Genomic DNA, 26,656 nt, shown 5'->3' with positions numbered 1-26,656 from the left:
TTTACCATTGTTTTTATCAAAACTGTAATTATGTTAAATAATAATGTGTTTATGCTCTATGTATTTGATTATCCAAATTTCAATAGTAGGAGTGATTGTAAAATCAATGCAATTTTGATTGATCAATAAAGTTTTAAGTTTGAAAAAGACTGACTGTAGCATAAGTATACCAATAAAGAAGTCAAGGTAATTTGTTTCAAAAGTTTATTCTAGTTAGATTGTTTCTGGTACACACTAGGCATTTCTGAAGAACCATATATCTACCTGTGCCAAAGGTACCAGTGGGCGTCATGTAGGCGTAACGGTTTGAGATCCTTCGAGGTCGCCTGACATGCCACCGAAGTTGCGCCCTTGGAAAAGTCACTTTCATGACTTTTCTCACTTCACCCAGGTGTAAAAATGGGTACCTGACTTTGGCTGGAGAGGTTAAGGTGTTGGAAGGAGAGGTTTGAGCTCAGCCGTTCAATACCGTGCCCTAATGGGTAACAACACACTACCTACGACGTAAATGTACGTTGACGTAAAAGGCTGCGTAACTACATTTTACCTCAACCTTTTATCCACCAAATACCATTGAAATTATATCAAAATTGGCATAGCCCTATATCTAAAAACGTCCGTGTGGTTTTGAATTGTCCATGGTCATCTTGTCAATATAGGTCAATTCCACACCGCCCTTGGTCTGACTTTCGCGGCAAGCATCGACCTACCCTCGGCCCGAGGGTGGACATAAATAGTAGGTGACAATTTCACGAGTCCCTCTGGTAGGATGATCAGACAATTCAGTGGTTTTGACGGATGGCCTGATTTAAATTGACCCAGTGTTGGATCTCTCCTGTGCCTCATTTCACCATGAAACAAAATGCCGTTCTAGAATTCACAAGCTTTTTGTTATGTCCCTATAGCCCGCTTTTTAAGAGTCCACTCTGAGTATATGGATGAAATCCACGCAAACATACATTTTTGTTCTCTTCCAGAAAAAGGTTGCAACTATGCTATTAATCGTACAAAAAAGCTGCAAGATAAGCAAATGCATGCCGTAGATAACTGAAAACTATCGGACAACATTAGTGATGCCGTAGAATTCATGTTTTCTGTCGTAATGTTTTTGCCATTGTATCTGTGCAACTTCAATATTTTTTTTTCAAACCCTAGGCGATGTTTTCCAAAGGAGAAGATGTGGGGGAAAAATAATCTATTGTTTGGTATGATAGCGTCATTTGATCAACCTCCTGATCACTCAGATTTCATAATGAAGGCAACTTTGTTTTGGGGGATTAACTTATTTTCTCGAAGTCGCATCAGCTTTGGGGTACCCAGAGGATGTCATCCCCATAATCAAATCAGGTTGGACCTAATTGAGAGGAGATGGGCCATAAATAACGAACAAGTTTTGGCTATGCTTACAGTCACTCTTCTGTGGGTCAATAGTTCATGAGAGTTCAGCCCGACCGTGAATAGGTAGGTCGTGGTGACATTACTGATCGTCCAAGACGGTTACATACAATGTTATTTCTTCATCGAGTGACTGTACACAGCTCGATAACACACATGGCCAGGTCGTGCTATGAAAAGAGTCAGGATGTCGTGCAGATGTTGGTGGTCTGAGGATACTAGTATTCCCTATTACTTAAACCAATGGTTAGGTTGAATACGAATTATACATAGCTGACGTCAAGTTGCGCTGTGCAGTAGAAGGCTCAAAATGGGAATACGTTCATAGTGTCAACTTAAAGCCTTTAAAAAAACTTATTCTTTTCCTGGATCCATGGAATATTTTGGCCTAAACTGGAGACTTTGGGGTCAAAAGGAACAGGAAGGGTCTAATCTTTCTCTCATTTTTGTGTAAATGTATTCGGTTCAGCAGTTTAGTTGGCACAAGGACAGATCAGAGTTGTTGGGCTATGAATACATGAGGAAACGCGGATCAAAGGAAGGGTTTGTGTACTTCCGATAGCGCTGTATTCTGTTCCTGTATTATTTTCCTGGTTATCAAGTATGACATTGTGACATTTTTGGGAAGAAGATTTTCTAAAGATTTTATGTAAGATAAGTACTTTTACGAGGCCCTGTTTTAGTGCTTCTCATCATGGGCTCTAATTGGGGCAAATAACTTTGACGTCAGTCCTGCCTGTCTCAATGGGGAAAGAAAGTTAAAACTGTATCATTCGTCAGGATGAGACCCAGACGGCCAGTGTACGTCTTGTGACGTCATGTCGCCTGTTAGGTGAGTTCCTTGGACCAACAGAGCCATATAATTGCCCCCGAGAATGACCTCCACAAGGAAGAATGAAAAATATTGATTCCCTTAGAGCATGTACCGATCGTGGGTTTAGCATTATTAAGCGGGAACTGGGGCGTGAGGCAGGCAGGTGTCCTGGACTCTCTGTTTCACGACAAACCAAAACCTTCAGTTAAGAAGTATACAACTGCGAAAACATGAAATGACCTACCAAAATAATGTTTCTCCCCCGAAAATTTGTAGCCTCTTCCATTAACCCCATGACCTGAAGTGTCTGTAAGCTGTCTAAACCAAAACCCTCAGTAAAGAAAAAGAGAAGTGTAACTGCGAAAACACGGATCAAAAATGCTCCTCCCTGGGAATAATTAGCCTCTTCGATTGACCCATGACAAGGAGTGTCTGTCAGCTGTAGGAGGCTGAAACTGCACATGTATCAAAAGTCATATCTCTATCTAAGTAGGGGGTGTTATTAGTACCAACTTTGCAAAATACGCATTTCAAACAGTGGAGATGGTCTATCTAAGCACAGAAATAAAAAAATGTGTGCAATCATTGGACTCTAAACCCCCTGTACATACCCCTTGGAGTTTGCACATGTTGTAATGGGAAAAGTCAATTTTTTGCAATAGGGGTAATTTAAGAATAGTCTATAACTGTGTGGAGAATAGATTTGGGGTTCAGATATTCACTGCAATGTCTTTTGACCTCAAAGTAATAATACTTTAATAAGTATGTTTGCTAGCATACTTTTATACTAGTTTAGTACATAGCTATGGTACGAACTTTAGGGGGTATAATAAATAGGATGGTGTAATTTCCGCCTCGTGTGGTAATAGAAAGGAAGGAGGAATTGATCTTTGCTTCTTGCCGAATTTCAAAGATAAGAACATGTTATGCCTGTTATGAAACCACATACATTACGTTTTGACTGACCCTCGTAAGTCGACGCTGACTTACTAGACTTTTCTACCACTAACTGGCTCTTCCATTACAAAACGAACGTCTTCTAGCTGCCACCATCTCGAATGATCCAAATAAGTGACGATTTTACGAAACTATTGGAGCGCAAGAGGAGAAAAAACTGCAGACCACGAGCCAATTAGATTAGCAACTTATCGTGAAAAAGACTGAAGTTTACCAAAGCTACCACTTAAAAGATTAAGGAATTACCAACATTTGTGTGGACGGGACGTGGATAACACGTGACTGCAGCAACTCGTGTAAGTGCCAGATAACCTGTGTCGCCCCCGCCTCTGTTCAAACAGTGTAAGGCAGTGATATTGGATGTACACTGCTTCACTCCTCTTAAAAATGAATTTCTGCCCCGAATCTAGAATTTTCGACCTTTTCCAGCGAAATGGAAAATTTGCATAAGTCTCAATTCTTCTAACTATTTGCTTTCTCAAGTGCCGTTTATATTTATAATACTGTATACCCACACATATTACCTTTAATTCTAAGATGCACATATTGCATTGACTCAGCCCATCTCCTTAAATCGTCAGGGGATTCGCCATGAATTTGGAAATCGACCGAATACCCCTCTCCTACGATATTGTTAGACAATAGACCGTAATTTGATGGAAGGAACGACCATGGTGTTAGATGGAATACAGAAGAAGCTGTTAATTGACCCATATCTTCGAGCTAAAGTATTCCACCTGTCTTTCCTAATAGTTTTCGACACATAAGGCAAAGATTTATGTGTTCTTATAATTGAGTCTAGATGCTGACCCCTAATGAACTCGCCTACGGTGGTTTGGTCCTCGCCATAGCGGCGTCACTTGGGCATGTATGTTTATTGGGCTTATCCCGTAGAGAGTGATATCTTTGTTCTAGCTTTTGCCCTCTTCGTTTTTCTTAATTACTGGCGAAATATGTCAATATATATACGTGTGATTTTGCTCTATTTTGAACTTAAGTTGTGAAACTGTTTATTGAATGTATGTCCTTCGAGATTGACACCTAACCTTTAATAATCGCAAGGATCAGGTGCCCGGGTATTTCTCAAGCGGCGTTAGAGATACTTTTGAGGTTCTATACTATAAACATTCCATAATTTCTATCCGTGTACTGTAAAATTTCATACAAATATGGCCTAACCGTCAGTGATCTAGAGAACATACGTGTATGTATAACGTTTGTAAGATATTAGTAAGGCCCCGAGACACGCATACAATGTCAGTCTCAAAAACTGACGGAGTGCAAAGGTGGCCCAAACACAATTTATGTGCGTGGGTGGTGTACTGTAAAATGGAAAATGTTTGCGGGGAATTAACTTCCTGGTGGTAAAAAAATTGAGTGTTCGCGGTAGTGTTATGTTCACGGCTGGAAGAAGGGTTCGGCGGTAGGCAGTAGACATATTTTTTAAATCGAGGTTGTTTTGAATTTTAGGCGGAGAGGTCACCTCGAAAACCGGAAACATATAACCTCCGGAAACATTTTCCATTTTACAGTATCTCTCCTCGTTTCAATCCATAAAAAAATATATAAGATTTGGCAAGGCCGTAGATACCCACCTTGCTTTGATAAACTTTCATATAGATTTGTTGCTTTATTAAAATCTTACCGGGGCCAAAGGTGATGACGATACGCAATCAAGAATTCAGGACGACATGTTTTAACCAATAAGCTTCCCCAAACGGCATGAAATAGGCCACTCGGTCGGTTTTACGTACAAGGAAAGGTAAATGTGTTACCACGAACGATTGGGTCTCTGTCAGAAAGAGCTCTCTGATATGATAATGAGCCTAATGCTGTATAATCAACCATTGATTACATGTCGATATAACGGAACTAAATTGGCACAGTTAGTTGTGATTATGGTTGAAATAACTCGAGAAGTAATTTCTCCTTTGTCCTATATTCACTGCATTTATTGATAGCTGGAGTTGTATTTTACGCCCTGCTTTGATCTATTGTTGTAAAATTGGAGGTCCAGACCTGCGGATCCAATATGGCTAAGGGTAAGGAAGAACATAATTAAAACAATAGATATAAAAGGCCGCGACATCATAGAATACCATGTTGGCCCCTGATATTGCACAATTCAACTTGTCTAAAGGAATAGAAAATTAATGTTGGAAATGGATATGCATTCTTTGGGTAAAATTGTAACTGTTTCAAGCTTAAACCTTATTCATTTATGAATATGAAATGTGATCAGAACGCAGGTCTAGGGATCATAATGTATGACATTTATTATTTTTAACTGTAAGAAATTCAGTATAGAATCTTTTTAGGAAATCGCATATTTTTCAATTCATGATAATGTCAATGATTAGTTAATAGAATTGAATAAGAATGATTATTTACTCGTTGCCATACGAAAACGAAATACTTAGAATAGAGAGGGACTAATGTATTAACATTTCAGAAGTTTCCAGTAACTGAGCATTTCCGTTATGAGTATTGATTGGTCGGTAACCATCCAAATATAAAAGGTAGAATTTGCTTCAGTTTCTGTAAATCTTTGTATTCAAGTAGCAACAAAGAGTTTTTTGTAATACCAATGTACTGATGGGAACACAATAAATTAAAACCAAAAATTATTTGTACATGTTGTAGATTTCCTTTTTTTTCTTAAGAATAAATCCAGTGCAGTGGAATTTGGACCATTGAAAAATAATTTTTTTAATGAATCCCAAATTATTTGCAAAATTATGACTGCAAACTTAAACAAGAAAGGGTATGAATGAATAATTTTGGACATCGCATTTTTAAGGCATAGATAGATCTAGAATATCCCTGATCCCGATGAACCATCAACCACCAACACTATTGTGTTGTCATATTCATCAATGTTTCTAACTTGCAACAGGAGTTAAGAGAAGATCGAAGCCACTTTTCACAGAACAAAATCAACGAAAAGTTATGAGGGGTATGGATGAGTTTGTTGGTAACTGTACATGCCATTTCAGAACGTAGGTCGCATCTGTCCAGTATGCTATCTTCTGATGTTTATGAGGTTTTCTTATCTGATAATTTCAAGGTCTGCCAGTGATGTGTAGGTTGGCAACAATATCGCTCATATCCACAAAGGAATATTGCGAGCGCTAGAGTCGGGTTTCTCGTGAATGTAGCCATTGTTGTCGCTTCCTTTTGTGTCAGGCTTTAGTTCTGATCACACAATGGTTTTATACCTGTATAGAGTAAGGAGATATGCAACGTTTTGTTATAGGCGAGGATGGAGTAATGTCGTGCAGTGTAATGAGTAATGTTGTACAGTGTAATAGATGTTGTAAATCTTCAAGTTGAACGGTGAGGACATTATTTTTTTGTGCCTGAAATATTTTCTGCAAGGTAAACAGTTCTTTAAGCAAAGATATATTTTGGAAACTACCAGAAGTTTCAGAAAGCATCCATTACCTATCGTCACTGACTGGACGAGATTCTTGGTTCACAAGGTTTTAAGCAAAAAAACTCTAAATTGATATGCAAAAAAGGTGAAAGACAAATTTTAGACAGCCAATAAGAAACAAAAATAAGACAATGGAAGACAAAGTTAATGTTAATGAGTCAATCATGTCCCGTTGTTTGAGAATAGAAGCTAATGCTAGCTCGCGGGGGAGTCAGGGCTGGCCCTATGTTCCAGACAGTTTGAAACATGTGTCTTCTTTCCTGTTGAGGGTGGGATTGTGCATTCTGTCATGTATTGCCTCTTTAACTTCACGTTCGGCCCAGTGGGGTTCACGGTCTGCGATATCTATGAATTCGAGATTGAATGACTTTCTGGTTCAGAATGAAGGAAAAGAGGACTTTTTATGAAGCCCTCTGCTTGATATGTACAAGGCAGGAAAATAGTCGCGCTTTAACTTAACCCTCAAACACCCGAGTGGGGTCATTTTTCACCCCGCTCAATCATTTTAGTCGCAAAAATAGGTTCGGGTGTTTGAGGGTTAACATGATATTTCATGCAAACGAGGTAAATCAAAACGCGTGCCCTGATTGTAGCAACAATTGTATTGTGTAGGGAAAGAGAATGTTGTTGATAATAGTTTAGGTTGAAAATCAGGCTTGTTCATAATGTTATTTTCACTATACTAGTAAAGACGTCACAAACACACTCATTGTCGAAAACCATGTTGTTGTAATAATAACTATCCAATAAATCTTGTCATATCTATATCGGTCATTTGGTATGGCACAATGGATACATGGGATTGTACAAATGGTCATACAATTACAATGATGGACTCTCATTGAACACGGCTGTTTATAACCAACACGGTCTGGCTGGTGTCTTGAACAACTGCACCTCTACAAAAACAACCGTCGTTACAGTTGTAATATTTACATCAAATAATAAAACATCGTATCGTCTGTACATGTTAAAAATCCTGACATAGCGCTTTTTTGAAACGTGCACATATATACATATATATGCCAACTCAACGACATAAGGTAAGAAAGGCACGTCCTATTCAGGGGGATGTAACACATGCTGTATGTATCCCCTAACATGGAGATATAGAGAGGTATAAAAGCAGCAAGTTGTCTTCCCAACCGTGATTTTCCTTTGCAAACTTTGGGCCATGATAAGATCCTATATGAATTGATAACAAGAAATCTCTATTGTCTTCTTAAAAATTATGTTAGATCCTTTTGGTAAGCTACAGCGTCTGTCAAAAGCACTGAACAGCGTTTTTCTGTATTCTTTGTTTTTTTCTTTACTACTATTCAGAACCCTCCCGTTCTTGGAGAGCTTCATTTTGTTTTTCTGGCCTACTCAAGGTACTCCCTTCCGGAGGTGGCTGAATTTTGAACATCCTACTTTTAATTTCTATCCACTCCCCCTTGCGGCTTCACTGCAACGTTACATAAGAACAACAGAGAAGGGGGCCGGTACAGGCAACCAGGCACCTTTGACCCGTTGCTGACGTCACACTTCCGCTCAGGTCATGTGTCGTTGGCTCCGGGTCAAATCAAATTAAGTAAGAAAAGAAAACGGGTCGATAGCTTGTTGGTAGTCGCTTTACTTTGTGTCCGGAAAAGGTGAGTAAATTTATCACAATATCAAATGTTACAGAAGAAAATTAAAAAATCATTGGAAACTACGTTTATTGAAATAATATTTGAAATGTTTTGCTTTGAAACCAATGATATGAAAATATTTTGATGGAATAAAGCTCGACAGCTAAGTTAGTCGAGCATATTCTACTTGGATCTGAGTAGCTCGTGGCAGTCTTTGATCAGTATCCTTGTTGGCATCCTTATAGCTACTCTTAATTGAAGTAACTGATTAGCCCTACCGTATGTTACCAAAGATGCATGTAGGTTTAGGCGAGTACTGAAACCATTCAAACCATTCAAAGGCTTTTCTTTTGGGGGCTAACTGTTACAGTCTGAGAGTTAACTTGGCATTATTGGCGTGCTAAATAAGACCTTATCTCACTATAATTACACCCCTAGAGTTTTGCCAACACAACACGTGCCAGAGCGGTAAGGAAATTAAACAGGAGGCCGTCGAAAGGGTTTACACCAAAGACGAAATGAAATGTAAAAAAAAATACAACAAACTATCTACGGAGACGTACGTTTGGTGATAATATGGCAATCTTTCATCAGCTGATATTTTATGTTGCCGTAGTAACAGAAGGGTTGTTACTCAAACGTTAGAAAATATAGCTAATTCACTGCATGTAGATTTCATAAGTAATCAATCAAGTACATTGATTTATTAAGAACATCAGCTTTTAAAACAGCAGGCAGCGAAACAAGAGTCACCACCGTATAACAAAAAGTTATGAAAATTAAAGACCGTGAAGTAAATGAGACATGAGATTTGTTCACCCAGAATGGAACATATCCTCGGTCAGATTATTACGAGAACCCTTTGGCCAATTGTTCTTTTGACGTTTCACATTGTTTGCAATTTTCAAAGTGGGTTATCGCCGCAAGGGGTGTTTCCGATCCCTCCGTCAAGCTTAGGCAATAAGTAGGGTTTCCGATCAATGCTTCTAATTGATGATTGTGATAGAGAATCGATACGGGCTTTTTCATCTCAGCAGTAGGGATTCAATTGGGAATTGTAACCGGTTCCTGGTGGTCGACTGCCGGGCAACAAATCAGAACCATAAGGGACCCTCTATGATAGGAAAAACTTACCACCATTTGTCCTCTCTGTACGTACCGCCCAATACTGACCCAAGTAATTCTGTGCATCCCATAGGTCACGTGACCCGTTACGTAGTAGGTCATGTGACCACGAGGTAGCCGCCATCTTGTTCTTTCTTGTTGTTCTATTCAGGTCTATCCCTGCATTAAAGGCCCGGCGCTTTGATTCCACTACAGTCGCCTTGAGTCGTCAATCGCGTCCATAACTGGCACAGGATTCACGTTAAGACCTCCACAGTCTTTTAAATCTCCAAAGTCTACATTCATGTTCGCCATTAAACGGAAAATGCCAAACAAAACAAGTTACACTTGACGTGCTATGCATAATTTCTCCAGGAGGTGTGCCGTAATGATATGACTTAAGTCACGTTTACTATAAACTACCAACACTAACGTATAGAGTCCGTATAGATCTATAGAAAATTCATCCATAAAATTGTCTCCGCAACAGTCGTGCCTCGTCTGCAAAACGATATCACAAAGCAAATATGCCTCTCGTAAGTTATCCGACATTTTTTTATTACTTTTATATATACTTAGGGGATAAAAACCATTGGTCGTATTTTCATAGACACGCGCTTCAATGAGTAGTTGTAACTCTTCTTCAAAGACCACCAAATGATGCCGTCTGGAACATTTGAGTTATAGTTACTTTGTCGGTAGTATTTACCGTTCAGGTTGGCCTGAAAACAGTCATTGTACCACCATCCCCCCTTGAATAAAAAGGCGCAGTTTTTCGAGCTGCTTTCATTGTCCCTGTCTTTTGTACTGAACTGCGCATCAGTCAGATTCATATCCTGCGAGGAGTTCAAGGCCGTCATAGAATCCCCAGCGTTTCCAGTGTACGACCCAAGTCTTAACCTGTAGTTATCGTCTTCCGAGCTGACTGTGAATGAACTGTATTCAGCGTAAACCTTGTTGCCCTCCCAGTCCTCGAGATCCACGCGCAACTTGTAGTCATTTTGGCTGGTCAGGAGATACAGGTTATCGTTTCCAATCCAGAATTCTCCATTGAGGTCGCCGAAACCGGTCTTGTATTCCGTCCAATTCCTGAAGAAGTCCACGGTGCCGTCCAAGCGCTGTTGAATGACAGTCCAGCCACCACCGGAAGTGGTCATGTCACAGTACACATAAAACGCGTTTGTAAAGTTCTTGGGCCACACGGGATACACGCCGTTCAGGCTGTTCTGAGCTCTGACATCTGAACAGTCTGAAATACAGGCAAACATAGAGGAACATTCAGTTCTGTAAGTTCATCAGTTGGTTGTATGTCATACGCACTGTTAGAACAGTTATCTTGTTGCACCATCATTAAACAATTTCTATAGCGTAATCAAAATTCAATGATAAGTGTATGCCATGATTTGAAAACATATTCAATCAAGAGTGCGAAGATCTCATTCCGAGGTTTTCTGGTATGTCTTTTTTAATTCTAGTTCATCGATCATGCAAATGCAATTTTGATAATCAAAAATATACGGTGTCCATTGTTAACTTCCTGTCACTTTACGGGGAGCATGACTAGGATATGGAAAAAACATAACTGCGAAACACAAAGAAACAAACAAAGAAACATACATTCCAAAACGATTCCATTGACCTGGATGGCCTATCGGTCAATTGTCACACAGGGTTGACAAATTACTTATGCTGCCAACTCTGAGCTCAACTTCCTGTCACTCCCACAAACCTAAAACTTATCCTCCATTTCCTGTCACTGTGTGATAAGATATAACTATAGCATATGCAAAGAACTACAGAAACACCGACAGACAGAAAGAGAGACGGAAAAAGAGGAATATCGGTCAGTTGTCACACAAGGTTGACATATTAGTAATTCTGCCAACTCTGAACTCAGAGACACAGACAGAAATCATTTCATCGTACCTCGCAAAAGACAATCATCGCAACCCTGCAGAGAGCTCAGCCGATCCTCCACCGTCCGTAACCGCTGATCCCTATCGACGAGTTGCCGGGAAACCACATCCAACTTATTCTTCAACTGTTGGGTGACATTTTGTAATATCTCGATGTCACATATACCATCACGTAGACGTGCTTCCAGCGACTTCCTCTGATCTGTTAGAGTCTCGGTTCTGAGCTTCAGTGTCACCAGAGTGTCTGTGTCACCATCCACTGTCGTTTGGAGTCTATCCTTCTCTGAACGAAGTCGATCGAGTTTGACATAAAGCCACACTGTGAAATAAGAAACGATAAGGGTCAAACTTGACAAATGTGGAAGATTTCTTTTGTCGAATGTAATACATGTCTACATGTTGTTATGTTTAGAATATTACATGACTTAAAACGTTATGATGATCTCAGTTTTAACAATATCATACATTATTGAAGTGATTGCGATTTTTTAATGGTTTAACCTGTTTGTTGATATGACCATCTGTATACAATGAACATTTATTTATTGAAAATCAATCATTATGTTTGCTGTAATCTGTATTATTAACAAATAATGCTATCATGGACGCAAATTGTTAATGACCCACCAAAAGGTGTTAACGATGAAGCCTGGCCAGGGAGCTATAACCACCTAATAAACCACCGCGTGGGCGAATTCGAAGCGAACCAGGGAAAAAGCGGGCCTTTAACGCTATCACCATATAGCGAATTCAAACTGAAACTGAAAATTTTGAAATACATCATTACTGCAAATGTGCATTGTTGGCAACCAATCAAAGCACGACTTCCTTATCAATTAACCCATGCTTATGGCTATATGGCCAACAGAAATGGAGGCTTGGCTACATGATAATGCTACTTCGAACTCGTTGATTGGATTAAATTAATGTTTAAATAACGGTTTTCCTTCCTACCAATATATCTTGAGTTAGCTTTGGTCTCTTGTCCGTAAATTCCTCTTGCTTTTATTAACTAGGTCAGAGGTCACATTACACTGCATGTTAATCCCAAACGAAGAGGTGCTCAAGATTTGTGTATCCAAACAATTCCGAAAATGTCAGTTGTAAATTACAGGTAAACGGAAATCTGCAGACAAATCTAAATTGTTCTGCCAAGAGCATGAGATCTTTTAATGCTTTCTTCTACTTTTAGTAGTTACCATCTTCAGGATTGTAAACATAAGACGCACATGTCACGCTAGTTTACCTTAATCCGATGGATATTCGGTAAAAGCTAATTGACACCAATCTGGCAAAAGATTTAACCATTATTTATTTCTGTTACATGCCGATATTATTGATTACCTTTGTCACTGATGCTATACATGCTATATAATTATGTTATGCTATATATGTTATATTTTTTCTCGATCTCTAGTCCTGTTAATACAAAAATATTGCAATTTTATAGGATCGGCCGTGGCGTTATGGCTGGCTACATTTTTGTGGGGGCGTAACCGTTTTCCGGGAGGAGAATACTCCTCTAAATTATATTACCTCTGAATACCTAGAGCAGTTGTTGCTCCTTTCTTGGGTTGAAGAGAGTGCTAAAGATATAATCTTGACTAAGCAAAAAAAAAACACGACAAAACGGCCTTTAAAAGTTTCACACGGCTTTGTCGCAACAACAAAATCGCGAACAAACGCTGTAGTTCATGTCCTCCTGTGACGAGGTCAATCTGTTTCATTCTGGGGCGAAAAATGTATGACGTCGTCGACTTTGAATACTTAGTGTTCTGAACACATTATTCTGTGAGGTTTGCATTTCTTGCGTTATCTCTGTTATGTTGCATCTAGCATATATCCATAAATACTCCTTCTTTTTGATATCCCGGATATATGTTACCCTGCGTATTTAGGTGAAGTAGCGTATTCCGTCGATTCCAGGCATAATAACGTAGTACGAATTTTGCGTGACATTTTTAGGGCACAGAATGTCTATAACACTTGGAGGTGAGTTCCCTTGAGTGTATCATTAAAGGAATGGTAAGGCATTAGATGGCCTCTTACAGGATAAGGGTCATTTTTCCGGTCAGATCAGAATTGATGTTTGTGCTTGTCTGTTTTTGTAAGTTTCGACCGATCAATGTGATGGAAGAAGTGACCCGTGTACTCTAGTAGAATCTAGACTAAACGGACATCTCTACACACATGATACGTACAAGTGAATGCAGCCCATCTGTACACGGTCTCGGTTCGGAGTTTGTTTCCCAGAAAGGGGCTTAAGATTCTCGAAACATCGTTTTCCGCACAATTTGAGGTTTCGAGTCGAACTCAGTTGACATTTTTTGCTGACACATCATTTTGGTAGCTTGCGATTGGGACCGTATGAACTACTGATGTATGTCTACGTTTGGGACTGCATGTGTTAGCACCGACACCTATATCTGCAGTTCATGAAAGGACCAGTCAGTCTTGCCATGAGGAAGGTAACAGACGGTCACCGAAACGTCGATCTTGAATACAACACTTTTTTTTTTTTTTATTCACATTGATTTATTGAGCATTAGACAAAAATAATATATGCTTATGAAGGTCTTCTGCTCATAAATTACAGATGACGGTCGGAAGTAACAAAATTAAAAAGGAACTAATAATTACAACGTAACATATAACTGAGGTTAACAGCAAATAACAAGACAAACTAAGTCAACATCATAACATAGAAATAACAGTAATACAGCGAAAGGCTTTAATAATTATAAAGGTTACATATTAGTCTAAGTAACAGCAATAACAAAACGAACTGAATAATGATTATAACAGAACATAAACAAACTGACTTACCAATCTAACTAAACTAGACGGATCTTCCGGTCTTTGAAATAAAATTGAACACAAAAAAATTGACAATTGATGGGTAGTGGGAGGAGTAGGGTACATAACACTTCTTGCAAAGTACTAGTGACTTACAACTTTATAAAACTATTCAGCTGCAGCCTCTAGAATACACACCTGTGAACCCTAGCAGCCCAATTAACGCCACCCACGTGAGAATGGAGCACATTATTCGGCACTGTGTTTTGGAAGACGGTCTCTGAGGCTTCCGCTCCTTCTTCTTCTCCAGGGTGATGGTGGACCCCTTCATACTGCTGGGTTCGGCCACCTGCAGACATGTTAGGGGCGTGGGCGGACCTGTGGAGGGCGGCAATGTTATCCAGTGATGAGTTGATTTTAGAATACGATGAAAAGTCTGACATCAATTCAGCCGGCTGGCTTTCATTATGTTTTGAGAGTTTCTTTCCTCAATATGCAATAAAATTATTCATCATCATCACGGTTAAGGTTAGGGTCGTTGACTTTGAATCACCTCCCTCAATCTACAGCATCCTCGTGTCACGTGACCTGCGTGACCCTTGACACCCAAGTCACGTGGCTACCCACTTGAGATAAAGAAAGATGGCCGATGCTGGGTGAAAACCTCTTACCGAGAAACTTTTAGTCGTGTGTAACAGTTTTAATTCTTCATGATAATTCTAGAATCAAAAGTTTCTGGAATCAAATCTCCGACAGGCCTTTGGCAATTTACGCCTATTTTCTCGCTTGAATCAGGGAAAATAAGTACCTTAGCTTTGAAAAGGGATCTGACGTAAAGTCATAGCTCCCGTTTTTGCAAATTTGAGGAGAGACACACCCAAGCACGTTAAAGATCCCACCCACTAATATCAAAAAGAGTAGGGGGTCCATCCCTGTGGGAGTGGTTCAACGCTTACAGTCTGCTCCGGTTTGATGTTTTGGAAAGGTAATAGTCACCCGTTATGTCAACCTCTCCAAAAATGAACAATATGCATAAAACATGAATGAATAAAGCTGCCAACTGCGAAAACAAAAAAGACAGACAAAACAACCCCGAAAGTCTCTCATGATCAGCTGTCACATACGGTTAAAAAATGATTAACTCAACCCACTATGAACTCTACTACCTGTCACTCCCATAATTCCGAACCTTCACCCTTCACGTTCTGTCACTCTGTGGTTAGACGTGCCTGTATGTAGCAAAAAAGGCACAGAAACATCCAAAACAACACCTCCGTACACAAAGCTTAAGATAGCTTCTTTATGATAATGACAAGAGAAAGTCATACTACATGTGCCTTCCGAAAATAGAAATAAAATCTTTTTTTATAGTAAGAACCCACTGTGTGAACTTCACACAAAAAATGCAAATTTTCATTTAGAAAAACCTTGACCATAATGCCTCTTTCACAAACATCAATAACTAAGTTAAGTTGACTGTCCGCGTGACTTGAAACTTTTGTGACATTTTCAAGGACTTCAGTTCCCAAGAGATGTTATCGTGATATTTCTATAATGTCATGAACTATGATATAGTAATAAACCTTTTGTGTCTACATAAGAACAAACATCTGCGGTGGGACAGATCCTATGAGCGCCTGCTACCAATTCATCGATCATTGTATATCTCGCACGGAGGAAAATTCAACTCTGTCAGCTAGAAAACTGATATTTTGACGTATGATATATTACAAGACTAGCTTTTAATTACTGAGCAGATCTTTTCCATTGATTTGACGCATTGTGTGATTAACAAACATGCTTTCTCTAGAGTTTTGTTAGTTACATGTGATTCTTAAAAACACAGATTAGCCAGAAAACAATTTTCCGCATGTTTAAGCAAGTTGCATTGCAAAGTTTAACACCTAATTCTGTTATGTGCCACGCCGGGCATCGGTCAATGATTCCTTGACAGAACTGCTTGTCGTAGCATTGCCGGTGGCTATGCAGACGTTCGCAGTCCTACCCTCTAGAGTACAAACTGATTCTGCTAACTTGGCAGCCTGTGTGAACGTACCATCTGTCTTATCTGTCAGGAGGTATACATTTCACTCAGCAGATGCCTTCGCCGGAATGATTGACGTAGGGTGTAGCGATAGTACGATCCATTTCAGTGCCGATTTCACGCAGTCATTCGTCATCTTTAATAATTGAACAAAGTAAGTTTGACATCAAAGTAAGCTGATAATGTTGATATGTGACCATAACCTTTAACGTCTCCGCAAGGCAGCTAAGCAATACCTTACCCACTGCCAACCTTCCCCGCTAGGATAAGGTACTATAAACCGGTAACTTTTCCAACAATTCAGCTTTACAGCACCGAACATGTTTACTTTATTTCTGTTTATTTCATATTTATTTTATTTAAACTTTAATTCAGGCACCTGGCCCATATAAAGGAGAAAGACTACATAAAGAATACAATACAATATAACTAACTTATACTACCTTTTAAAAACAAGGTTGACATCATGTCTCCAGGATGTGCTGTAGTAAAATGACTCGGAATGTTTGAGTGTCTGTATGATAGTGTCTGTACTTTTATGCGAACTATTTGTATAACGCTGTTTCTTCTCAGTAAGTCTTAGTCTCTTAGACTGACAGACAGAATATGTTAACCATTCTGACACTATAAAAACGTTCAGATGTTGCATGATTTATCTTTTTTTTTAAATGTTAAAGAGCTAGCACCTTTATATATAAAGAGAATCTTCCACCGTGATGTCATTGCCATAGACGTAGACGCTGGATCCAACAAATAAACTTCACAACTCTAATTATGTTTACTGTTCTGACACAATACAAACATTCAGAATAACGGTATTCTATGACTTCTTTTCTGAAAATATTCTAAAGAGCTATACCATTTTATATGAAGCGAGTCGTCCACCTTGATTTCATTGCCATAGATGTAGAGTTATAAGGTAATATAGACTGGTAGCTTTTCCAACAAATCAGTTTTATAACACCGATTATGTTGAATGTTCTGACACTATAGAAACGTTCAAACCAATGATACATAACTTATCTTTTGAACAAGGTGCTAGTGAGCTATACCCTTTTTATGACGAGAGTCTTCCACCTTGATTTCATTGTCATCAATGTAGAGGGTGTTTTTACATAATGGTTAACCTTCGCACAGAAGAAGTCATTTCCCACTTGTACATTCATTTGCGTTTTACGTGTTCTAGAATGCGTTTAAAAGTGCACAAGTCCATAAAACAGTGTCTCCGGAGACCGATCAAGATGCAATCCACGACTTCATGAGCTTCTGGAAGGTTGATAGCAACCCTGGATGTATTTCACCCAGCCATCAAGCCACCACGGATTTGGAGAAGCAATAAGGCAAAGATCGGTTTGTCTTACGGTCAGAGAACAAAGCATTATGTGCTTACATTGGCAATTATTCTTTCTTATGATTTAGTACGCACGGACACAAGATCAAAGTCAAAATCCCCGTGCCACGAGAGCCAGTCATCAAACTCCAATTCTGGATCAAATATCACTTCCATACAGGGTCTTATTATCTTCTACATGAAGATGATGATATTGGCAGATATTGATAATGGCGGCATCATAACTCGAGACTTTCGGCGTAGATGTATAGAGGTCTTAACAAAACTGTCATCGCACGTAGATTGATTTTTAAGATGAAAATGTCAGCTGTCTTACGATGTAATATTTCCATCTCTCTTCAAAGACACACGCTTGTTATTGCAGAAAAGACTTTTGTACGCTTTACCATATATCCATATTACCTAAAATTTACCATTACCTGTATATCTTATTTTATAGTTATGTATGTTTGTTCTAACCCTGTAATACGTATTCAATAGTATATGTGTATTTTATTCAGACCCTTGAAGAGTAGCCATTGGCTGAAGATTATTTTAATGAACACAATAAACGCACAATCTCTCTTAACTGCCTCTGCAAAGAAGTTACATTTTCACTTATTTGTTTATTAACTTTGTTTTGTTTTTCATTTCATCAGCATTACTTACAAATTAAAAACTTTTTGCCCCAGCGGCTACCTCCCAGTTAATTGTCTGTTTCATCTGTAACTCGCACAGTCAGTTTCATTTCAACCATACAGCAGGGAAATCTTTATTTTACAAATCCTTCTTGTGTGAATGACACGTAGATCTGACTAATTCCGAGAATAATCTGAGGTTTTGACGCTATGCTAACCATTTTTTTTTACATTGTCTAGAATATTTGTAGAAATTTTGATCAAATGTAATAACTGTTATCCTTGGTTGATATTGTTTTTTTCATATCTATTTGCCACTGATCAGCCCCTATTGGTTCTTTTTGTTATTTATATTCTGATAGTTTTCTTGATATGGACTTTTCATATTCCTTTGTAACATAAGTTTTGTTTGATTTCAATGCTCTGTAATCTTTGGTTGATATTTTATTTTGTTATATTTATTTGCCAATGATACTGTTTTTATTATCATTATTATTACTCCGGGAAGGAGGAATACCTCCTTCTGGGAGTATTGGGAATGCATTTGTTTGCGCGCTCGCAGCTATAACTCACGATGCCGTTGTCGCATTGGTGTGTAACTTGGCATATCGTTTGCCTGGTTCGGCGTGGTGATGCACAATGTCTTTGTTACGCCGTAACTACTTTTATCGTCAATGCAATATCGAAATTGCACCCCTATAATTAATGGTAAGGGCCACTGCCTTGGCATAGCGACCATGTTATAACCCGTTACGCTTGACTGCAATACTTCAGGCATATACGGGGTACGAAAATTCCCTACTTGCTATGATCGTATAGTCACTGTTACATTGTAAAATAGACAACGTGCATCACCACACGCAACCTAGCTAGCGATATACCAAGTTACATACCAATACGGCAACGGGAATTGTGAGTTTTCACTGCGAACATGTGCCGAGTGAGCTTCAGTCTGTGTATTAAGTATGTCGTGTCCAGTCGCAGGTCGCATACTAGTTTGGCGCACGAGACGGACGGTGCACTTTTACGCACAGTGTGAAAATGGGATATCTCTGGACCTTCAAACTTCTCACACTTGTAGTTTGTAATACGGAGGCTGTGACAATATAAAACGTTTACGCAGGGGATGGAAGATTGTTAAGATATCTCTCTCAGAATAGTGCACGCGGGCCGCGGCCAGACTGTGTCACTTCCGGGTGGATTGAAAAATCCGGTGACCTTTGACCTTCGAGAAATGTTACGATATACAAATAGGCTGATAGCTATAGATCAGGCATGCCTGCAATAAATTGTGGAAAGAGAATTTACTGCATATTTGTGATTTCTGAAACATTTTAGTTGTAAGGCTGAATGGTTGGTTGATCTTCAAAAGAAGCCATCTAGATCTAAATTTGTGACTTTTCCCGGAATTTCTAGATCCTATCTGTGCCATGCTGTAAAAACGTACTTTTCAGCAGGTTGACCCCTCCTGTATTGAAAGAAAAAGATAAATAAACACCTTTTCTTTACTTGCTATAAAACACTACTTGGACTGTACAGAGATGCAGTTTGTGTGGGTCAATATTTTTACTTCTTTAATTACCGCTTATCAAAAATGCACTTTTCACATAGTCTCTACCAGACTAACTACGCCAGGGTTTCACTTGCAGGCCCCTAAACGGGCGAAATATGATCGTCATTGTGGACTGACTCTACTGGCTAATTATTCCTTTTTCTGGTGTATTGTACGATTCATACGCCCGTAAGAGCTCGGTGGAGGCTACTTTTCACGGCACTACATACAATCCACGATTCCGTTGCTGAATGGGTATGTTAAGTTAGCCTGAGTGTCATCCTGTTTCAGTTCCAGGCTCTAGAAATAAATTGTCTGTGATTCCACACCTTACATCAAGATCCATTTGCTTACAGCTGAGCAGGTCACTACCAAAGGAAATGAACAAACACCTCACCCAAAATTTACAGACTATAAATACTTCACGGAGAATTGTGTCCTACGGACTCTTGTTATTATTATTATTTTTATGGATATAACTTATATCTACACAGTAGATCATTTCTGTTTCCACCTTTACTTATTGTTTTAGATCCGTGGCTTATGGTTATTTTCCAGTCCTTTGTTGTTTTTTTCTCCAGTTTTGTATTTTGTGTTGTTCATTTTGTGAAATGCAATACAAAACTAAAAAAATAAAGATAATAAAAAATCTGAGGTTTTGTCTCCTCTTCGGAACTTTAGCAAAGAAAGGATACATTGAATCAGCAGGCAAAGATTTTGTTGTTCCTAGTACCTAGTGGCATATTTAGGGCAGCGGATTTCCTTAAGTTAAGCTTACTGTTTCTGTAGCAGAGTATATCTTTACAGGGAGGGGTTGATAGCCTTTCCCATTTAACGTGCTCGAGTCACCTCCTCGAACACGGGACCCCTTTTTATTTCCCTTCCAAAATACGGGTGCCGTTTCAACCGAGATGTCCTGTCCAATGATTTGAACCGGGGTCTCCCAGTTAGCAACTAATTGGAACCAGGTGCTCAACTGTGAGGTCGTTGTCAGTTGAACAACAGGGACATCCCTAGCAGGCAAAGACGCCGTGTCAAATTCTCTCTATTTCCCCGTGAGAACCGAAGGGAAATATCAAACGTTGATATTTTATGAATATAAGTAAGTTGTACAGCGCAATGTAGTTTCTTATAGACATTTGGTATTCTTCCCTTGTAGACGGTCTATTTATCATCCTCGCTTCAAGGCTCTTCGCTAATCACGATTTATTCCGCTGAGAATAAGACATCATTACAACACAATGCTGCGCAATACGCTTCATAAAACGCTGTTCATAAAGACAAATTCACCGAAATATTCAATGTTTACGGTTAAGGTTATTACGTCTCCCTTCCTAACTAAATAAGAAACGGCCGAAGCTTCTTAATGCTATTCGTTCTGATTAAAACATTCCTTGCGCGCAGGCATTTACGTTTGTGAATCAGAAGTTATATTTGGCACCATGAATGCAGAAACCAAATTGATCACGAAATCGTCTCCTGCCTAATTTCTAAATTTTTCACATTGTTGTGCACAACAGATCACATACACGCTACTTTTTGTTTGTTTGTTCGTACATAAGCATTGCATGGCAATGCTAGTACATGGTGTCACTTTTATAGTACTGCTGTACCGCCTAATTAGTTATTACTTGTAATATTGTGACGTATGTGGTCAAATCAAGACCGCAGGTGCACACTTTCATATTCATTATCATTTAACATGTTCTTAACGTTTCTAAGATCGGCAAAAGATTTTCCTGATCGAGTAGAATCACTGAGCATCTGGTGAGGGAGGTGCTAGCGTAGAATATAAATCTATTTTGATTTAACTGTATCATATTACAGTTGGAAGTCTTTGTTTAGTGTTGCAAACAATTATGTGATATGATATTTTGGTGTATGATGTATCACGATGTTTATGATGGGTTAAGCCCACGTAATTTTACAATGCTGTGTATGTATATATATATATTACAATGCCGTGTATATATATATATATGTGTGTGTGTGTGTGTGTACGGTGAGATATCCCTGTAGCCTTGAATATTCCTGTAAATCAACTGGTAGCTGCATCATAGTTGAGCTCTTGGTTCCAACTAGTTCCAAATTTGGAGATCCCAGGTCAATCTCCATCTCGGTTGGGGCTGAACTAGTCTTTCGGAAGGGGCACCGCAAAATGGGGTTCCTGTGTTCGGAAAGGACGTCGTAAAATGGGGGTCCCGCGTTCGAGGAGGTAAAAAAGAACTACTCCCTATAAAACGAAATATGATATACCTTGCAACTGGAAAAGTAAGGACATTGCTGCCCTATGTGCCACTAGGCATAACAGAACGAACCGTGTGTGAGACCAAACCACAATATAATTGTTAGTCAGTTGTCATTGTCAGCTTGTGGGACCTAACAGGTCATATGATATACAATCCTGGTACCGGGTTAATTTCAATGTTCCTGACAACATCGACTTCTTTCAAGAAAGGGAATAAAGGCATTGTTGCTCTGATCTGGTGCAGACACCTTACGAATGCAAATCTGTACGGATACGGGGATAAATACTCCTTGGATTATAGGTTAGGTACAAAGGGAGCAGCGTCTAGTAATCCCCAAAAGAAGGCTGGCGTCTGAGTTATCGATAAGCTTGAAGGCACTCGGGCTAACTGCGAGGGAATCTGCCGCGATGCAGAGAAATTCCACGGAATAAGTCATTTGTTCACAAGCAAGCCTACTTTTTCTAAAACACGCAGGTATACACACTACAAAGTGTTTCAAGTCGCCAGATGCTTTACCCTTGAGGAAACCAATGATTGTTTTCGATCGGAGATATCTGCTCTCTCATTCGTGGACGCGGCAATCTAATTAATTGCATTCCATTGTGTCGTAGATCAGTAGGTTTGTACCATTGATTTTCAATAAACCTTACCAGGTAGGACAAAAGAAAGGCCAGCGGCGTTTGTTCGTCTTTGGTCTCGCGATGAAAGGTCGTTTTCTTTACGTCGGACAAGAAGATAGGGGTGTGTTTTGGTAGCTCGACTGTTTTGTAAATTGATTGTTCATACTGAGGGGTACCGAATGGGAGATTCTGTCTGTAGTGTCGTCTAGAGCTTGCGCTTCGCACCTGAGTTAAAAGGGGCAATTTTGGCAGTCACTTTTGAAAGCAAAATGTGGCCACGAAAGGTCATCGGAACTTTTAGCTCAATCCCCAAGAGTTAGCAATCTCCATTATCGCTTTCGGGGACTAGCAGGGACTTGCCATTTTGGAGCTCAATTTGTATCGCCAAGAGTCGAACAATTATTATATTTCTGTTTCATTTCAAAGCCGAGAAAACAGATAAAAAAACTTTTCTTCAGTATCAGAATGCATCTAATTAATGTTTACATTACTGCACATCGATACCATGTTATGACATGTAAAATAAAACTTTGTAAAAAGTAGACATTGAAACTAAAAATAAAATAATAAAGCAGTCATTTTTTGCTCAATAAACATGTAAGTTTTTGGTTGTATATCCCTGTATTGTGAACCATATATACTTATTCTTATTTGGCAATTCTCCTCCCTGTGAGTTCAAAGCGGTGGAAGACGAAACGCACTTGACTTTGTTTATTCAACCACGACGAAATAACCGAAATGTTTATAGAAGTCATCATAAGCTATCCCAACTTTCTTAAATTATTCACCGTCGAACAGAAAGCTTCTTTCCGCCTAAAATCACAGAACCCGCAAATTATAGAAAAAGTGGGGCTTCTCGTCGCCCCCCCTCATGCTTCCCCAAAAAGTCAAACCCAACTTGACTAGATTTAGAAAGCACTTGTATTTTCATTAGTGTCTTGATACAACAACGCCATTCACTGTCCATTGGCACATGTATATGTCTCCTGTGTTTCTACCATGTACTTGCAATTAGCCTTCGGCAATTAACTTCGGCAATTAGCTCTCTATAATGATAATAATGATATCAGATATAACAACTACTGACAGAATTCCACCATGGTACCAGGGTATATAAATAATCTCGCCACCCTAAAAATATACTTACAAGATAAATTCCGACCGAACGTCTCCAAGTATAATGTGCAATCCTGTATATCTGAACCGTGCATACCTGGGGGGGGGGGGGGGTGCTGCACGAGAGAGATGCCTAACCCACTGTTTTTTTCAAGGCGACGGATTTATGTAACCTGTCGGATTAATGTGAGTGGAGGTTACCACACAAATGACATCCACGCCTCTCCTTTAAGAATTTGGCTAAATCAGCTGCAGCCGCGTACGCATGGATCCTTTGTGACACTGACCTTTGCTACCTTAACAAAGTGTGACATGACTCAAATTGCCCGCGACTGGGTTACAATTGGTTCGTTTGCTTCCTGAATGATTGGTACACGAAGAACAATGAATGTCCAACAGATCCAACAAACGGTTAGGTTAAATGAAAACCCATCCAATGCCACATTTTAAATCAGCTTTGAATACCTTATAAAAAGTACATGGTGTGATTCAATCGATACCTTAGTCACTTCCCGTGTATCCTATATCCAGAGGACATACCCGTGAGCTGCCCAACTTAATGTTAAACCGGGAGTCTCCTGAAGGGTGGTGTCAAATACCTACCACGCTTTCCGAGTAATATGATATACAAATCAAATCCTCAGGCACGCAGGACTGCTATCCAAACTAAGAGCATATGGAATCAGTGGATCCATGCACAACTGGTTCTCCAGCTATCTGTCCGAGAGACAGCAACGAGTGGTCATCCAAGGTGAAGCATCAGACTGGAAGTGTTCCCTAGTCGGAGCACCACAGGGTTCTGTCCTCGGACCAACGCTTTCATTCTCTATATCGACGACCTTGCCACTTGGATGGATTTATGGTTATATTAGGGTAGATGACTTGGAATCTAAAGATACGAATCCCCAGCAAACCTCAATGTTGTACCTTTGGGAAATTTAGACACTTAACAACTATATCTTCCCTCATGTGAAAATGAGTGCCCCGCTTTGGTTAAGGGTGTCCTCTTGGATGAGACGTTAAGCCACAGGCCCCGCCCGTACTTTAAGGAAAGCCACACCTCAAGTACGTTAAAGATCCCGCCGCACATGTGGAAAGGACTAGAGGGCGATCTCAATGCGAGTGGATCAAACCTTACAGCCCCGTCTCATGCGATGTGTACCTGCTGTACAAAACTGGTGTGCTATGCCTGAAGGCCATAGCGACTAGCACACGTCGTCTCAACTATGTATTTCTACTAGCTCTCGGTGTGATATATGAGAGATCAACCATCCCTGTCTGTTTTTTCATCCTAACTTTTTCCGAATCGATAGCTGGTATCATTAGTCTTCGTATGTCACCGCATCTTGCACCAACGCACCCAGATGCGTGTGGTTCAGACATTTGTGTTTGTTTGTTTGTTTGTATTGCATACCCGGTAAACCGCGTCATGGTGTTACACAGCAAGTTTGTACTGAAGGAGGCAATATACATCACGGCACTCAAGCCATCACTCAACAGAGACAGTGGACGTTACAATCTTCCTGGCACCTTGACCAATTGCTGACGTCACATATCCGCAATGACACGTGTCAATAAAGTCACCTGTCTGTAACTCTCGCGAGTTTACGTTCGGTCATTAATGATCCTGAAGAAGGCGACAGTGGTCGTCGAAAATTCGATCTGTGAATACCTTAGTGTTGGAAGAAAGCTTAGCATTGTATTATGATTATTACCAACACAGATAAGCTTTCATTATAGTTAGATATCTATGTTTACTAATGTCCTCTGGTGAAGAATTGTTTTCACAGACATTCATTGAAAACTCAAGATCTGGCACCAAAATGACTGAAGTGAAGGAAAGAAAGTTTCTGATGAAGAATCGGGTGGAGGATGCTTTCAACTTTGCTTCGAGCCGGAGCTCGACGAGTAAGCAAGTACGTAAGTAAGTAAGTGCGTAAGTAAGTACATAAGTAAGCACATAAGTAAGAACGTAAGTACGTAAGTAAGAAAAACTTTTTATATGCATTACTGTCTGTCATTTCTGCCCTTAAAGGGCATAAGACACCAAAATACAACATTTTCTGAAATAGGAGTAGCATCATTCAAGGATTGTAAACGTTTCAAATGAATACACACCCTTCTGATGTTATTTAACATTGAACCATCAGAAAGCATACTTCCAAGGATCCAGCTCTTTATTCTTATCTAATCTTCTCACCAGGTGATTACAAGTGCAAGGCAGTGCAAAGTTCCAAATCGGCCATCACGTTCATTGTAACGTCATGACTGGGCAAGTCACCGATTAATGTAATTACCTGGTGGGAAGAATCAAAAGCTGAAGGTATGAAGTTTTGATGGTCTGATGTTCCATAACATCCGAAGTGTGAATATTTTGTGAAAATTTCTATGTTATTAAACAATAGTATTATGTCTTATGTAATTTCAGGGAATTCTTAAAGTTGATGTCATTGGTGTCTTATGCCCTTTAAGAAAACAACGTGGAATAGAGTTAACAACATAATTATTCAGACCCCTCGTAACACGTCATTGGATTTTGTTGTGTGAAAAAATGGCTTCGTCCATCTTTAAACTACTGGTGCAAGTTAGAGACATTGATGAATATAATTACGTCATCTGTAAAATCTCATGGCTGGGGGAACTTTATTCAAGCTTTTACAAATAACTTTAAGTCCAAAATTCTCCATTCATAACCTTATCTTTTTTTTTACTTTCACAACCATTGTATTGCAAGTGATATCAAACCACATTTGTTCGCAATTTACAACTATATGGTTTAAAAGTCGACTGTACTATATTTCAACATTACGAAAAACACACAAACAAAAACATCAAATTTGCAAGGATTTGGTAGTACCTGTATTTTTGATTGTACAGAATATGTTCACCATTTTGCACCACTTTAGAAATATGTTTTGTCTGGTCTGGTCCGGTAACGTTGACAAATATACATTGCCATTATGATGTACGGTATTGAGCCCTTTGCGCTGCAGTCAAAGCAGCTCAAAGTAGAAAGGAAGACTTGGTCATGCACGTAGCTGCGTGATTTGTATGCATCATTTGACTTGAAATACCA

At 39.4% G+C, this 26,656-nt stretch overlaps 1 protein-coding gene across 1 annotated transcript in view; it reads right to left on the bottom strand.

Moving 5' to 3' along the window:
- Window positions 1-7,311: 7,311 nt before the first annotated feature.
- LOC136432208 (angiopoietin-related protein 7-like) overlaps window positions 7,312-26,656 on the bottom strand; it is a 111,332-nt gene continuing 91,987 nt past the window's right edge. Inside the window, exons 5-7 of the mRNA XM_066423251.1 lie at window positions 14,230-14,409; window positions 11,246-11,554; window positions 7,312-10,568 (exon numbers count right to left, since the gene is read on the bottom strand). Coding sequence (XP_066279348.1) covers window positions 9,895-10,568; window positions 11,246-11,554; window positions 14,230-14,409 — 1,163 coding nt within the window. The 3' untranslated portion in view covers window positions 7,312-9,894. The remainder of the gene's footprint in view (window positions 10,569-11,245; window positions 11,555-14,229; window positions 14,410-26,656) is intronic.

The sequence above is a fragment of the Branchiostoma lanceolatum genome, chromosome 4 (genome assembly GCF_035083965.1).
Source record: "Branchiostoma lanceolatum isolate klBraLanc5 chromosome 4, klBraLanc5.hap2, whole genome shotgun sequence".
Taxonomy (NCBI): domain Eukaryota; kingdom Metazoa; phylum Chordata; class Leptocardii; order Amphioxiformes; family Branchiostomatidae; genus Branchiostoma; species Branchiostoma lanceolatum.
The sequence above is the reverse complement of the archived record's forward strand: the minus strand, read 5'-3'. Positions and strand labels throughout refer to the sequence as shown.